This window comes from Bos taurus, chromosome 1, assembly GCF_002263795.3.
Source record: "Bos taurus isolate L1 Dominette 01449 registration number 42190680 breed Hereford chromosome 1, ARS-UCD2.0, whole genome shotgun sequence".
Classification (NCBI taxonomy): Eukaryota; Metazoa; Chordata; class Mammalia; order Artiodactyla; family Bovidae; genus Bos; species Bos taurus.
The window spans coordinates 41,406,083-41,421,607 of NC_037328.1; the positions used below are offsets into that span (position 1 = coordinate 41,406,083).

Genomic DNA, 15,525 nt, shown 5'->3' on the forward strand with positions numbered 1-15,525 from the left:
TTTGGTTCATTTCTCAAAGTCTTTGGTATGTTGACAAGAATCAGTTCCAAGTATGTGCAGTTTGGAAACAAGCCCAGAGGTTCATAAACAAGTATGGGACTGCTTTCCCAGAGTCTGGTCTCTCCGTTTTCTTCCTAGTACTTTCTGAATCCCTCAAACTCCTCTTCAAGGTCCTTTGTCTAGACAGCTAGCTGGGGCTTTCTTTGTTCTACTCTGCTGTACACTTCTGCAACTGGATCTACATCCAGAACCAAGTGAGAGGAGGACAGAAGGAAAAAAAATGCAATGAAGGTTGACTCCACGCTCTCAGAACCACAGCTTCAGTGAAAGAGGAAGAAGGTTTTTCCTTCTCGGGAATTTTGTCTTCTGTGAGCTCCCATTACTGACCACCACCACCAGCCTACAACACAATTACATGAGGTCTTGGCATGAGAGAACAGGAAAAGAGAGAGAGAAAGAGGGAAGGGATTTCCATATTCCTAATTGTCTCCTGAACATTTCCCACTTCCAGAGACAAGGTGAGCTGGACCTCTGTGAGCTGTTGGCCACTTCCAGGTGTCCAGTCCATTCAGTTGAGGCTCCAGCCCAAGCACCGGGGAAAACAGGGAGGAGACAAGGGGGAAAGACTGGCAAATTCATAACCAGCTTGGTAGTACCACAAATTTGGGGTTTCTCCATTAGGCCTGGTTCTACTTACTTTTCTGAGCCCTCACAGTTGCTGGGGTGGGGAAGTGGGGTGGTACTGTGTTCAGATTCAAGAGAAAGTCCACTTTAAACATTTCTTTGGTGGAAGTAAGAAATTAGAATTCATGACAGGACAGTTTATGTATATTATCTTCATGAGGACTTTATAGTAGCTCCCCTGCAAGGAAAATTAGGTTGAATATCTTGAAGAATAATCCACATTTTATTAGTAGTAGACTCGTATTTGGTCTTGAAATTTTCCTTCAGTATTTATTAAGAGATTAATCTGAAAAACAAAATATTTGTGCTTATTTAACCTTAAGTTTTAGGGGTTTTCCTTTTGTTATTATTTTTCAGTTATCTGATCTTCCCTGCCTTCTCTGCTTATATGACAGCAAATTTTAATTTTTATGACTTCAGAGTAATATCTAGGAAAACAGTAATGAGACTGCCTATCCCAGTTTATTAAATTTCCTGAGTTCTAATGTTTTAGAAATGATGCACATCACATATTTTACTAATAAGTCATTCAGGTTTATCTAAACTTACAGACTATTGAGCACCTATGAGGGAAAAGCAGTCAATTATATTAATATTAGCTCCTGTCAGACAATACACAATTGAATATTTCATCATATGGTAAGAAGTGCACAGCATGATATGCCAACCAGGATTTCTCATGGTTCCTTGTCTTAAAGTTCTCTGATAGTAGAGAAAACCTAAAAACATTGCTAGTAATATATAGCTTGCTATGCTAAAGCGCTTCAGTCGTGTCTGACCCTGTGCGACCCCATAGACGGCAGCCCACCAGGCTCCTCCATCCCTGGGAATCTCCAGGCAAGAACACTGGAGTGGGTTGCCATTTCCTTCAATGCATGAAAGTGAAAAGTGAAAGTGAAGTCACTTAGTCGTGTCCGACTCTTCAGGACCCCATGGACTGCAGCCTACCAGGCTCCTCCGTCCATGGGATTTTCCAGGCAGGAGTACTAGAGTGGGGTGCCATTGCCTTCTCCAATATATAGCTTAACAATGCAATTTTTGAAATATAATATGTGTAGGACAGATCATACATTTCTTGATTTTGTTTTAGCAGACAAACCTCTGTGTGTGTATGCATGTGTGTGTGTGTGTGTGTGTGTCTGTGAAATACTATTCAACTATATTCCTATCAATACCCAGAGAATTTAATTTTCTGAAATTTCAGGTATCAATAAGCAAAATTATATGGCAAGGTATGTACTTCATTAATATTAGTGTTATTTCAATAACTATACTCATTGTATGAACCTTTAATACATGCTATTCTATAAAAATTGTTTTGTACTTTTTAATGTATAGCCCACCTTTTATTGTTATTTTAGGCAACCACTTAAAGTTCTTCAAATCATAAATGTATTTTTTAAATAGGCTGTGTATTTGATTATTTATTATTTTGTAATTATATATTTATATGTTTTACATAGTCTATATTTATATATTTTACACATTATATATTTATATATTTTGCATTTTATAGATCCCTGCTGCCAAATTGCATTGATTTTATTTTTTAGCATTCATGATACTTTTATCGGTAAGTAAATGGCAACAGAAAATTAAAAAAAAATCATTTAATAAATATTTCATCAATAATTTTGTAATTTGATTATTCTCAATTAAATGTATTTACTTCAATTATAGAATTAGAAATTTAGTGAAGTGTAAATTTTGTAAAATATAGTTGATTGAAATATTTATTTATCCCCATTCCCTCAGCACACTTCACCAAAATGAGTAAAAGAATATAGAAGGTTTACACTAACAAGGGCAAAGCAGGGGAGGAGAAAACACGTCACATGAGAATTATCAGCATGTCAACAAAACTGCAGAAAATGAAAATCAAATGGAGGCCTGATAGCTCACTTAGCGATGGAACTTGTATGACTGCCTGTGGGGAGAGAAGCTACTTTCAATTTGTGCTGTTCTGTTGGGTATATACCAGTGAGTGGCATTGTCAGAAGAAACGTGTATGTTCCTCTGTAGTAGATACTACCAAATAATCCCCCCAAATGGTAGTGTCACTATAAACTAAAATATAGAATTACTGTATATCTTCTTTATTCATTCTTTCATTGACAGAGATTGACTTTTTCCATATCTTGGCTATTGCGAATAATGCTGTAATAATGCTGTAGTGCAGGTAACTTTTTCATATCCTCTTTTCATTTCTTTTGAATATATACCCAGAAATAGGATTGCTGGGTCACTTGGTAGGTCTATTTTTAGTTTTCTGAGAAACAGCCATACTGTTTTCCATTTTGGCTACACTAACTTGCATTCCCACCGACCAGTACACAAGAGTTCCCTTTTCTCTACATCCCTGCCATCAGGTATCTCTTCTCTTCTTGATAATTGCCATGTAGTTGTAAGACTACATGTCATTCTGGTTTTCATTTGCATTTCCCTGACTATTAGTTGTATTGAGCATCTTTTCCTGTACTTGTTGGCCATTTGTATGTCTTCTTTAAAGAAAGGTCTTTTCAGTTCCTCTGCCTATTTTTTAACTGTACATTTTTGTTTTTGTTATTATTGAGTTATGTGAGCTCCTTATATACTTTAGGTATTATCAGTTTATCAGATATATTATTTTCAAATCTTTTGACCCATTCTATCACTTGCCTGTTCATTATTTTTACCTGTTTCTTTTGCTGTGCTGAAGCTTTTTAGTCTGATGTAGTGCTACTTGCTTTTGTTGCTGGTGCTTTTGCTGTAATATTTTTCTTTTTTTAATCATTGCCAAGACCAATATCAAGATGTTCCTCTATGTTTTCTTCTAAAAGTTTTACAGTTTCAAGTCTTATTTTTTAGTCTCTACTCCATTTTGAGTTAACTTTTGTGAGTAGTGTCTCAGTCAGTCTGTTCAGTTGCTCAGTCGTGTCCGACTCTTTGCGACCCCGTGAATCACAGTACACCAGGCCTCCCTGTCCATCACCAACTCCCAGAGTTCACCCAAACTCATGTCCATCGACTCTGTGATGCCATCCAGCCATCTCATCCTCTGTCGTCCCCTTCTCCTCCTGCCCCCAATCCCTCCTAGCATCAGGGACTTTTCCAATGAGTCAGGTCTTCGCACGAGGTGGCCAAAGTATTGGAGTTTCTGCTTCAGCATCAGCCCTTCCAATGAACACTCAGGACTGGTCTCCTTTAGGATGGACTGGCTGGATCTCCTTGCAGTCCAAGGGATTCTCAAGTGTCTTCTCCAACACCACAGTTCAAAAGCATCAATTCTTCTGTGCTCAGCTTTCTTCACAGTCCAACACTCACATCCATACATGACCACAGGAAAAACCATAGCCTTGACTACACGGACCTTTGTTGGCAAAGTAATGTCTCTGTTTTTTAATATGTTGTCTAGGTTGGTCATAACTTTCCTTCCAAGGAGTAGTGTCTAGTCAGGTCCAGTTTCACTTTTCTGTCTGTGGTTAACCAGTTTTCCTTACAGCATTTATTGAAGACACTATTCTTTCCTGATTGAGAATTCTTAGCTTCTTTGTCAAATATTAGTTATTTATTTGGGAATTTATTCCTGGGCTGTCTATTCTGTTCCAGTGGTCTATGTATATATTTTTTATACTGATACTATACTGTTTCAATTTGTATAACTCCATAGTATAGTTAACTTCCCTGGTGGCTCAGATGGTAAAGCATCTGCCTACAATGTGGGAGCAGAGAAGGCAATGGCAACCCACTCCTGTACTCTTGCCTGGAAAATCCCATGGACAGAGGAGCCTGGTAGGCTACAGTCCATGGGGTCACTAAGAGTTGGACATGACTGAACGCCTTCACTTTCACTTTCATGCATTGGAGAAGGAACTGGCAACCCACTCCAGTGTTCTTGCCTGGAGAATCCCTGGGACGGGGGAGCCTGGTGGGCTGCGGTCTATGGGGTCACAAGGGTCGGACACGACTGAAGCAACTTAGCAGCAGCAGCAGCACAATGTGGGAGACCCGGGTTCAATCCCTGGGTCAGGAAGATCCTCTGGAGAAGGAAATGGCAACCCACTCCAGTACTCTTGCCTGGAAAATCCCATGGATGGAGGAGCCTAGTAGGCTACAGTCCATGGAGTCACAAAGAGATGGACATGACTGAGCGACTAAACTTTCTATAGTATAGTTTGAAATCAGGAAACATGGAAGAAACACAAGCTGGAATCAAGATTGCCAGGAGAAATATCAATAACCTCAAATATGCAGATGATACCACCCTTATGGCAGAAAGTGAAGAGGAACTACAAAGCCTCTTGATGAAAGTGCAAGTGGAGAGTGAAAAAGTTGACTTAAAGCTCAACATTCAGAAAACAAAGATCATGGCATCCGGTCCCACCACTTCATGGGAAATAGATGGAAAAACAGTAGACACAGTGTCAGACTTTATTTTTCTGGGCTCCAAAATCACTACAGATGGTGACTACAGCCATGAAATTAAAAGACGCTTACTCCTTGAAAGGAAAGTTATGACCAACCTAGATAGCATATTCAAAAGCAGAGGCATTACTTTGCCAACAAAGGTTCATCTAGTCAAGGCTATGGCTTTTCCTGTGGTCATGTATGGATATAAGATTTGGACTGTGAAGAAAGCTGAGCACCGAAGAATTGATGCTTTTGAACTGTGGTGTTGGAGAAGACTCTTGAGAGTCCCTTGGACTGCAAGGAGATCCAACCAGTCCATTCTGAAGGAGATTAGCCCTGGGATTTCTTTGGAAGGAATGATGCTAAAGCTGAAACTCCAGTACTTTGGCCACCTGATGTGAAGAGTTGACTCACTGGAAAAGACTCTGATGCTGGGAGGGATTGGGGGCAGGAGGAGAAGGGGACAAGAGAGGATGAGATGGCTGGATGGCATCACTGACTCAATGGACGTGAGTCTGAGTGAACTCCGGGAGTTGGTGATGGACAGGGAGGCCTGGCGTGCTGCGATTCATGGGGTCACAAAGAGTTGGACTCGACTGAGCGACTGATCTGATCTGATCTGATCTGATGCCTTTAGCATTGTTATTCTTAGAATTGCTTTGGCTATTTGGGGTCTTTTGTGGTTCAATGAATTTTAGAATTGTTTTTAATATCTCTGTGAAGAATGCCATTGGATTTTTGATAGGGATTGCATTGAATCTATAGTTGGTTTGAGTAGTATGGACATTTTAGTGAATTATTGCAGTAGAGGAATATGGGCTGTCTTTCTATGTGTTTGTGTTGTCTTCAGTTTCTTTATCAAAATATTGTAATTTTCCTTGTAAGGTCTTTCACTTAATTGGTTAAATTCATGCCATTTTATAGTTTTTCAGCTATTGTAATGTGACATTTATGTTCAGGTCATAATTGATTATATATATACAACAAAAATGACAGGGACTTCCATGACAGTCCAGTGGTTAAGACTTTGCCTTCCAATGCAGAGGTTGTAGATTCAATCTTAGGTTAGGGAGCTCAGATCCCATATGCCTTGCAACCAAAAACATAAAACAGAAGCAATATTGTAACAAATTCAATAAAGATTTTTAAAATATTCCACATCAAAAAAATCTTTTTAAAAATGACACACATGACATTGATATTGCTAATAAATACTGCTTATAAGTTAATAAAATACAAGCAACCAGTAGAAAATGAACAAAGGATATAAAAGAATTCATAACCAAAAGACCAATAAAAATATGAAAAAATGTGCAATATTAGTGGGATTTAGGAAGCTTCAATTGAAGTAACAATATTTAATTCCATGTGTTGTCAGAAGGTAAACGAGTCACTAATAATTATAGGATTAGTAGGGGGAAGATTAGGCTGCTCAATTACATTTGTTTGACCTTTTGAAATATATTTAGAAATGTAACATAGAAATAAGTGTTAAATTATACATATACCCTGGCCCAGAACTCCTACTCTTAGGAACGGAAATGTAAGTATCAACATGGGGATGTTTACTGCAGCATAGTTTATAAAGTATTTCTTTCAAGTAGGCGATTGTTGATACAACTGCAGATATATTACAATGAATTACAGCCATTGACATGGAGAAATTTTCATGCTATAGTTGATAATTGATAAAAATAATCTAAAGTTTATTGATATTATCTCAGTATTGAAAAATCAACAGTATGAAATCCTTCAGTTCATACATATGTAAACATACATCTACACAACAGCGTGTTGGCATTTTAGGAAAATAATATTTGAAGAAGGAATAAAAGGTACGAATAAGCAAAATTTCTAAATGACATTTAAAGTAAATATCCATACAAAAAGCATATCTGTTATGTTATATTAGATGCATGTTATATTCAAAAGCATGAATATTTTGAATATAGAAATAGATACCACAGTGAATGTTTAACCTGATCGTATATATCTGAATAACTTCTCCTAAAAGAAAACATTGGAAACCACTGAATCAAATAATACTAAACTTTCCTTCTGCAGTATTGACATAATGTTGGGAAACATTCCTATTTTTGGTGGTTTGTTTTTCTTTAGAAATGAAATGTACATACTCTATAAATAGAGAAAAAGGAAGTGGTAGACAAAGAAGGGATACATAAGAAAATAATTTAAAAGTTCTGAAGATTTAGGTACTGATGCTTTTGAATTGTGGTGTTGGAGAAGACTCTTGAGAGTCCCTTGGACTGCAGGGAGATCCATCCAGTCCATTCTGAAGGAGATGAGCCCTGGGATTTCTTTGGAAGGAATGATGCTAAAGCTGAAACTCCACTACTTTGGCCACCTCATGCGAAGAGTTGACTCATTGGAAAAGACTCTGATGCTGGGAGAGATTGGGGGCAGGAGGAGAAGGGGACAAGAGAGGATGAGATGGCTGGATGGCATCACTGACTCAATGGATGTGAGTCTGAGTGAACTCCGGGAGTTGGTGATGGACAGGGAGGCCTGGCGTGCTGCAGTTCATGGGATCGCAGAGAGCTGGACACGACTGAGTGACTAAACTGAACTGAACTGAACTGATCCCATTTTTAACAGAAATACAAACAAAACCTAAAACTACTGACTAAAAGATAAATAGAATGCTCATTCCACTTACAAAGTAGCCACATATTAGACATCAGTGAATTAATTATTATTCATTCACTCATTTAAGTTTTCAGGCATCTATAATAACTATATATTCAAAATATGCTAAGAATTGTGCATATAAGAAGACTAAAGCCCATGTCTAGCTTGTGGTAGTTACAGAAATTTGAGGTGATAATATGATCAGTTAGTTGTAATGTAATATGATTCCCCATTGTATAACTTAATTTTGAATAACTATTTCATTCGTTAATATTAGCATGTATTGACTTTTCTGTGTATGTGTGAACTGAATTCCAAAGTGTATAATTTAAAATGTGTTGTACATGTGCAAATAAAATAATTCTAGCAATAATCAAAAAAAATTGTTTTTCCTGTGTTCACAGCTTGCAGACCAGGATTCTATAAAGCGTTTGCTGGCAACATAAAATGTTCTAAGTGTCCTCCACACAGTTTAACCTACGTGGAAGCAACTTCTGTCTGTCAGTGTGAAAAGGGTTACTTTCGAGCTGAAAAAGACCCACCTTCCATGGCATGTACCAGTAAGTCTGTCCATTTTGCATTTGAAAATCCTATTTTCAATCCTTTTGGTCTCTTTATTCTAAATTTTAAAAAAAGAAGTGGATATACAAAATTCTGTGTGATCAATGTTGCTTGTCTTTGATATTAGTCAAGGAAAAGTTTCTCTTTCTTAGTATAATTATTTGTTAGCCGCTTACAGAGAATGTATGTTTTCTCAAAAATCACATTGATTCCTGACATGCCACCACCAGCCCTGGTTTGGAGACCTGGCAAATTTTTCTTAGGCGTAATTTGTCCTTAGGAAATCAAAGCAGCTAAAGGTTTCTTTGAGGATTTATAAGCAAAAGTTGTGTTATTTGCTTTAACTCTTGAACATTTAAAGGCGCATCACTTTAGGGCCATCAAGTTTGCTGTGTCAGGGGAGCTTCAGTATGGAACTCTGAAAGTCACTGTGCTAATGTTATACAGGAAAGTTAAAGTTTTACTTGACATTTGTCTCTAAAGGGAAGATATTTTTGAGTTTATCCACATTTCACCTCTCACTTTCTCTCCCATTGTTGATTTGAAACCAATAGAATATTAAATCTAAATGTGAAGGTCATTTTAATGCATGCCCCAAGAATTTTAAATTAGTAATATTCTCCTATTATTAAAGTATCATAAATTATATGTACACTTTAAAAATAAAAATGAATATATTGATATTAATGCATTGCTAAGCCATGCAAAAGTAAAATGTCACCTCTTAGTTATAAAAGTCTTATTAAATACATAAATAAAATATAGTGAAATTTCACCCTTCTTGATGAATTGGTGCCACAATGTTGATTATCTTATGTAATTTCACAGGGGCTGAAATGGATTAAAAATACATAATGCCACATATTCCTCAGAGACAATGGATATGTTACATTTCTTTTAAATGATGCAGTTTGTAGATTTGTGTGCGTTACTACAATCTTATACAATATAAAATACTTTTATAGAATACACTTAAAAATACAACACGTTTATTATTAGATACAATTTTTGCTTTCTGACTATAAATACTGAGTGACTACTTTCTTCAGAAAAATACAGCATGAGAAATTATTAGCTAGATTTTTTTTTCTAGGAACATATTCTAAGCTTATAAGTAGGAAAAGAGAAATTCTCAATATCATTTGTTACCTAATTGTGGAAATAGTTTTGAATAGGAAAATATTTCTCCTACTGGTAAATATTTGTATGTATGTATGTATGTATATGTAGGTGGTGGTGTTTCAAATTGTTACAGTTCTGCCTGGGAAGTATCCCTAAAAACCTACATCAGAAACTAAGTAGATGCCTAGGTGAGTGAGAGAAGGGAATCTGCTCTTTTTATTTTCTTGAAAAAAGAAAGTGTTAGTTGCTCAGTTGTGTCCAACTCTGAGACCCTGTGGAGTGTAGTCTGACAGGTTCCTCTGTCCATGGGACTTGCCAGGCAAGAACACAATCCCTTATCCAGGGGATCTTCCAGACCCAGGGATCGAATCTATGTCTCCTGCATTGCAGGCAGATTCTTTACCATCTGAGCCATTAGGAATTAGAAGGCCATGAATAGACAGATTGACAAAGTGAAGGAATACATTGTTTCCCACCAGTATAACCCTTAGTGAGGGGTCAGAGTAGGGAGTTGGGGAGGATTAATTCTATGGAGTGAGACTATTAAGGAAATAAATATGGGATACAATAAAATCTACAAATCTCAGTCATTGTTGAATCTAATATGTATACTTAACTAGCTTAACATTGTTAAGTTTCTTGAATTTTTCTCTCTTTAAAAACTTTTTTTTTTAATATTTGATGTTGTAAATTATGTTTACAATTATGTTAAACTGCTTTAGCTATACTAAATGGAAGCATACTTTTGGTCATCATTGGGCAGAGCTTTGACAGGGAACAGCATACTGTACTGCCATAGGGATTAAAACAGAAACTCAAACAAAGGTGAAAAGTTCTGTCAGCTCCCCCGAATTCGAGCCACTGGAAACTCACCTCTAAAGGCTTCTCACTGCTACTTTATTGAATACGTCTTTATCTAAATTTTAGCCAAAACTTACAATGGTGTACTAGTAAATTCACCATCTTTTAGAGTCAAAGTATCTGAGTGTGAATCTTGGCTTTGGTACTGTAAGAAATATAAATTTGAAGTGGTCCATTTTCAAGACAAAGTAACTAGCTCTGAAGTAGCTAAACTTGCTGCTTCTGCTGCTGCTGCTAAGTCGCTTCAGTCATGTCCGACTCTGTACGACCACATAGATGGCAGCCCACCAGGCTCCCCTGTCCCTGGGATTCTCCAGGCAAGAACACTGGAGTTGGTTGCCATTTCCTTCTCCAATGCATGAAAGTGAAAAGTGAAAGTGAATTTCATGGGATTTTCCAGGCAAGAGTACTGGAGTAGGGTGCCATTGCTAAACTTGGGAACATGACAAAGTTGAGGCCTGGATTCTTTAGATAAAGTTAGGGTTGGGGAGAGAGATCAGACTGGATCCTAAAGAGATAGGATCCACCCATTGTCTGTGCCCTGCCTCTCAGTTCAGTTCAGCTCATTCGCTCAGTCATGTCTGACTCTTTGTGACCCCATGAATTGCAGCACGCCAGGCCTCCCTGTCCATCACCAACTCCCGGAGTTCACTCAGACTCACGTCCATTGAGTCAGTGATGCCATCCAGCCATCTCATCCTCTGTCGTCGCCTTCTCCTCCTGCCCCCAATCCCTCCCAGCATCAGAATCTTTTCCAATGAGTCAACTCTTCGCATGAGGTGGCCAAAGTACTGGAGTTTCAGCTTTAGCATCATTCCTTCCAAAGAACACCCAGGACTGATCTCCTTTAGGATGGACTGGTTGGATCTCCTTGCATTCCAAGGGACTCTCAAGAGTCTTTTCCAACACCACAGTTCAAAAGCATCAATTCTTTGGCGCTCAGCTTTCTTCACAGTCCAACTCTCACATCCACACATGACCACTGGAAAAGCTATAGCCTTGACTAGACAGACCTTTGTTGGCAAAGTAATGTCTCTGCTTTTGAATATGCTATTTAGGTTGATCATAACTTTCCTTCCAAGGAGTAAGCGTCTTTTAATTTTATGGCTGCAATCACGATTGGCAGTGATTTTGGAGCCCCTCAAAATAAAGTGTGACACTGTTTCCACTGTTTCCCCATCTATTTGCCATGAAGTGATGGGACCAGATGCCATGATCTTCATTTTCTGAATGTTGAGCTTTAAGCCAACTTTTTCACTCTCTCTCTAAACTTGACTAATGTCTTGCAGACTTGACACAGTTCAATGGCACCTAGAGGCTCCCTAAGAAAACAGGATGTTGAGCTTTCTTACTAGCCAGAAAGCCTTTGTTGAAAAATGCTTTTTCCCAATGAAAAGTTGGGAAGGAAGAAAGAAGGGTACCCTATAAGGAAATAATGAAACTTAGGTGAAGTCCGCAAAAATTGTACACTACATAGTACACAGCCAATAAGGAACTGGGTGGGGGGAGGGTGGAAACCTGTGAGTTAGGGAATAAATTCCATGTTGTATTCGCTCTGGGTGTGCCTACCCACCAGACACCGGGTTTTTCAAGACCTTAGTTAAAAACTCGCACTTTCGCTGTACTTCATGTATACAAGTCCACCCATTGGTTTTGGGCTGTTGAGCATGTTTCTTACAGGTACTTACTAGCTATATGGTTTGGGCAAATTATTTAACCTTTTAACCTCTGTTGCACCATTCTTAGTGATAACAATGCCTACCTCATTCTGTTGTTATTTATAATTATTAAATAAGTTATTATTTTTAAAAGTGCTAAGAATAATACCTGGGTTTCCCTGGTGGCTCTGTGGTGAAGAATTCTACTGCCAATGTAGGAGACTTGCCAAAGATCGGAGTTCAATCCCTATGCCTAGCCCACAGCAGCTGCTACATAAGAGTTTAGTACAGAAAGCTGTTCTCAATTCATTTTGAAATCATTTTTGGTAAGTTGGTGTTCAAGCTATTAAATACTTTATGTTGGTAATATTATTCTGGGATCACAACTTCTACCATCTGAACTCCTACAAATTGAAGAAATGTTCTGAATTTATAAGACTTTTACATAAAATATATTAAGTCCACTAACTCTATGGATATCTGATGTAAATAAATATTTTTTGAATTATACTCTGACTAGGTGAGAGAGCCTAGCAATTATTATAATACATGCAGAACAAGCAAAGATCATTAACTCCAAAGCATCATACTTCTTATGATTGAAAGATTAGATTGTTAGGGAAGGAAAATGAAAAGCCAATGAAAAAGACAAGCCAAGAGGTCATGGAACAGTTAGATTTAAAAGGACCAGTCCTGCACCAAGATGCAGGACTTTTGAGGCCAAGGGTCATATAAGCAGCTAACCTTTTCATTTTTCACTAACTACAAAAAAAAAAAAAAAATAGCCAAATTCTAATAGATTTTTAGTAGCTGGAAGCTCACTTAACTTATAGATTGTGTGTCTCTGAATTAGCCGTTCTTTAATCACCTTTATTCCAATAATATTATCTAAGAGTCAGAATTTATGTCAGGTAAACAATGACATCACCTTCTGCTGTTTTTGACTTAGCATTTGAAACCATGCTTTCAGAGAATCTTCCAGGCATTTAAGAGGAGGCTTTATTTTATTTTATTTTAACTTGGTATCATGGGCAGGGGAAATTTCAGTGATTGAGTTTAAAATAAAATGGAGGACCAAAATATTTAAAATGAATAACCAACACATTTGGCTAGTAAATTCCCTAGTGGTGGTGGTTTAATCACTAAGTCGTGTCCAACTCTTATGACCCCATGGACTGTAGCCTGCCAGGCTCCTCTGTCCATGGGATTCTCCAGGCAAGAATACTGGAGTGGGCTGCCATTTCCTTCTCGAGGGGATCTTCCCCACCCAGGAAACGAACCTGCACTGCAGGCAGATTCTTTACCAACTGAGCTATGAGGGAAGCCCAAATTCCCTAGTACGGAAAGAATTCCTAGGTAGCTGTTGCCTGTAATCATATGAGTGACAGGATTTTAAGGACCTGAAGAGCTCTTTCCCTGTTTCTTAGCACTATCTTCAAAACTACAGCAACCCTTAAGTTTCTGGTACAACACAGCATATGCTTTCACCTTTAAGAGTTTTATAATTTCTTTGGATGTTCACTACAGAGATGGGTACCTTTTTATCTTTCATTTTTAAATTTTTAATTGGAGGATAATTGCTTTACAATGTTGTTGATTTCTGCCATCAGTCAAATCAGTTCAGTCGTTCAGTAGTGTCCGACTCTTTGCTACCCCATGAATTGCAGCACACCAAGCCTCCCTGTCCATCACCAACTTCCGGAGCCTAACCAAACCCATGTCCATGGAGTTGGTGATGCCATCCAGCCATCTCATCCTCTGTCGTCCCCTTCTCCTCCTGCCCCCAGTCCCTCCCAGCATCAGGGTCTTTTCCAATGAGTCAACTCTTTGCATGAGGTGGCCAAAGTATTGGAGTTTCAGCCTCAGCATCAATCTTTCCACAGAACACCCAGGACTGGTCTCCTTTAGAATGGACTGTTTGGATCTCCTTCCAGTCCAAGGGACTCTCAAGAGTCTTCTCCAACACCACAGTTCAAAAGCATCAATTCTTCTGTGCTCAGCTTTCTTCACAGTCCAACTCTCACATCCATACATGATCACTGGGAAAACCATAGCCTTGACTAGATGGACCTTTGTTGGTAAAGTAATATCTCTGCTTTTTAAAGTTATGACCTACCTAGATGTGCTATCTAGGTCATAACTTTCCTTCCAAGGAGTAAGCGTCTTTTAATTTCATGGCTGCAATCACCATCTGCAGTGATTTTTGACCCCAACAAAATAAAGTCAGCCACTGTTTCCACTGTTTCCCCATCTATTTGCCATGAAGTGATGGGACCAGATGCCATGATGTTAGTTTTCTGAATCTGGGGCTTTAAGCCAACTTTTTCACTCTCCACTTTCATCAAGAGGCTTTTTAGTTGCTCTTCACTTTCTGCCATAAGGGTGGTGTCATCTGCATATCTTAGATTATTGATATTTCTCCTGGCAATCTTGATTCCAATTTGGGCTTCTTCCAGCCCAGTGTTTCTCATGATGTACTCTGCATAGAAGTTAAATAAGCAGGGAGACAATACACAGCCTTGACGTACTCCTTTTCCTATTTGGAACTGGTCTGTTGTTCCATGTCCAGTTCTAGCTGTTGCTTCCTGACCTGTATACAGGTTTCTCAAGAGGCAGGTCAGGTGGTCTGCTATTCTCATCTCTTTCAGAATTTTCCACAGTTTATTGTGATCCACACAGTCAAAAGCTTTGGCATAGTCAATAAAGCAGAAATAGATGTTTTTCTGAAACTCTCTTGCTTTTTCTATGATCCAGCAGATGTTGGAAATTTGACCTCTGGTTCCTCTGCCTTTTCTAAAACTAGCTTGAACATCTGGAAGTTCACAGTTCACGTATTGCTGAAGCCTGGTTTGGAGAATTTTGAGCATTACTTTACTAGCGTGTGAGATGAGTGCAATTGTGCAGTAGTTTGAGCATTCTTCTTCATTGCCTTTCTTTGGGATTGGAATGAAAACTGATCTTTTCCAGTCCTGTGGCCACTGCTGAGTCTTCCTAATTTGCAAAAAAACAAATGGCTGTCTGAGGAGGCCTTACAAATAGCTGTGAAAAGAAGAGAAGTGAAAGACAAAGGAGAAAAGTAAAGATATTCCCATTTGAATGCAGAGTTCCAAAGAGTAGCAAGGAGAGATAAGAAAACCTTCCTCAGTGATCAGTGCAAAGAAATAGCAGGAAAACAACAGAATGGGAAAGACTAGAGATCTCTTCAAGAATATTAGAGATACCAAGGGAGCATTTCATGCAAAGATGGGCTCGATAAAGGACAGAAAAGATATGGACCTAACAGTAGCAGAAGATATCAAAAAGAGGTGGCAAGAATACACAGAAGAACTGTACAAAAAAGAGCTTCACAACCGAGATAATCATGATGGTGTGATCACTCACCTAGAGCCAGACATCCTGGAATGTGAAGTCAAGTAGGCCTTAGGAAGCATCACTAGGAACAAAGCTAGAGGAGGTGATGGAATTCCAGTTGAGCTATTTCAAATACTGAAAGATTTTTGCCATATAGCAAAGCAAATCAGCCATAAGTGTGTGTGTGTGTGTGTGTGTGTGTGTGTGTGTGTGTATACACCCTCTCTCTCTAGCCTCCCTCCCACCTACC

General features: G+C 38.4%; 1 protein-coding gene across 13 annotated transcripts in view; it reads left to right on the forward strand.

Annotated features, from left to right (window-relative positions):
* The window catches only part of EPHA6 (EPH receptor A6), a 1,033,311-nt gene that overhangs the window by 431,824 nt on the left and 585,962 nt on the right, over positions 1-15,525 (forward strand). For all 13 annotated transcript variants that reach the window (XR_009494828.1, XM_010800991.4, XM_024994001.2 and 10 more), the window contains one exon: positions 8,127-8,282. Coding sequence is in view for 12 of the 13 variants with exons in the window: in XM_010800991.4 (XP_010799293.2) it covers positions 8,127-8,282 (156 nt within the window). In the remaining variant the exon portion in view is untranslated. The remainder of the gene's footprint in view (positions 1-8,126; positions 8,283-15,525) is intronic.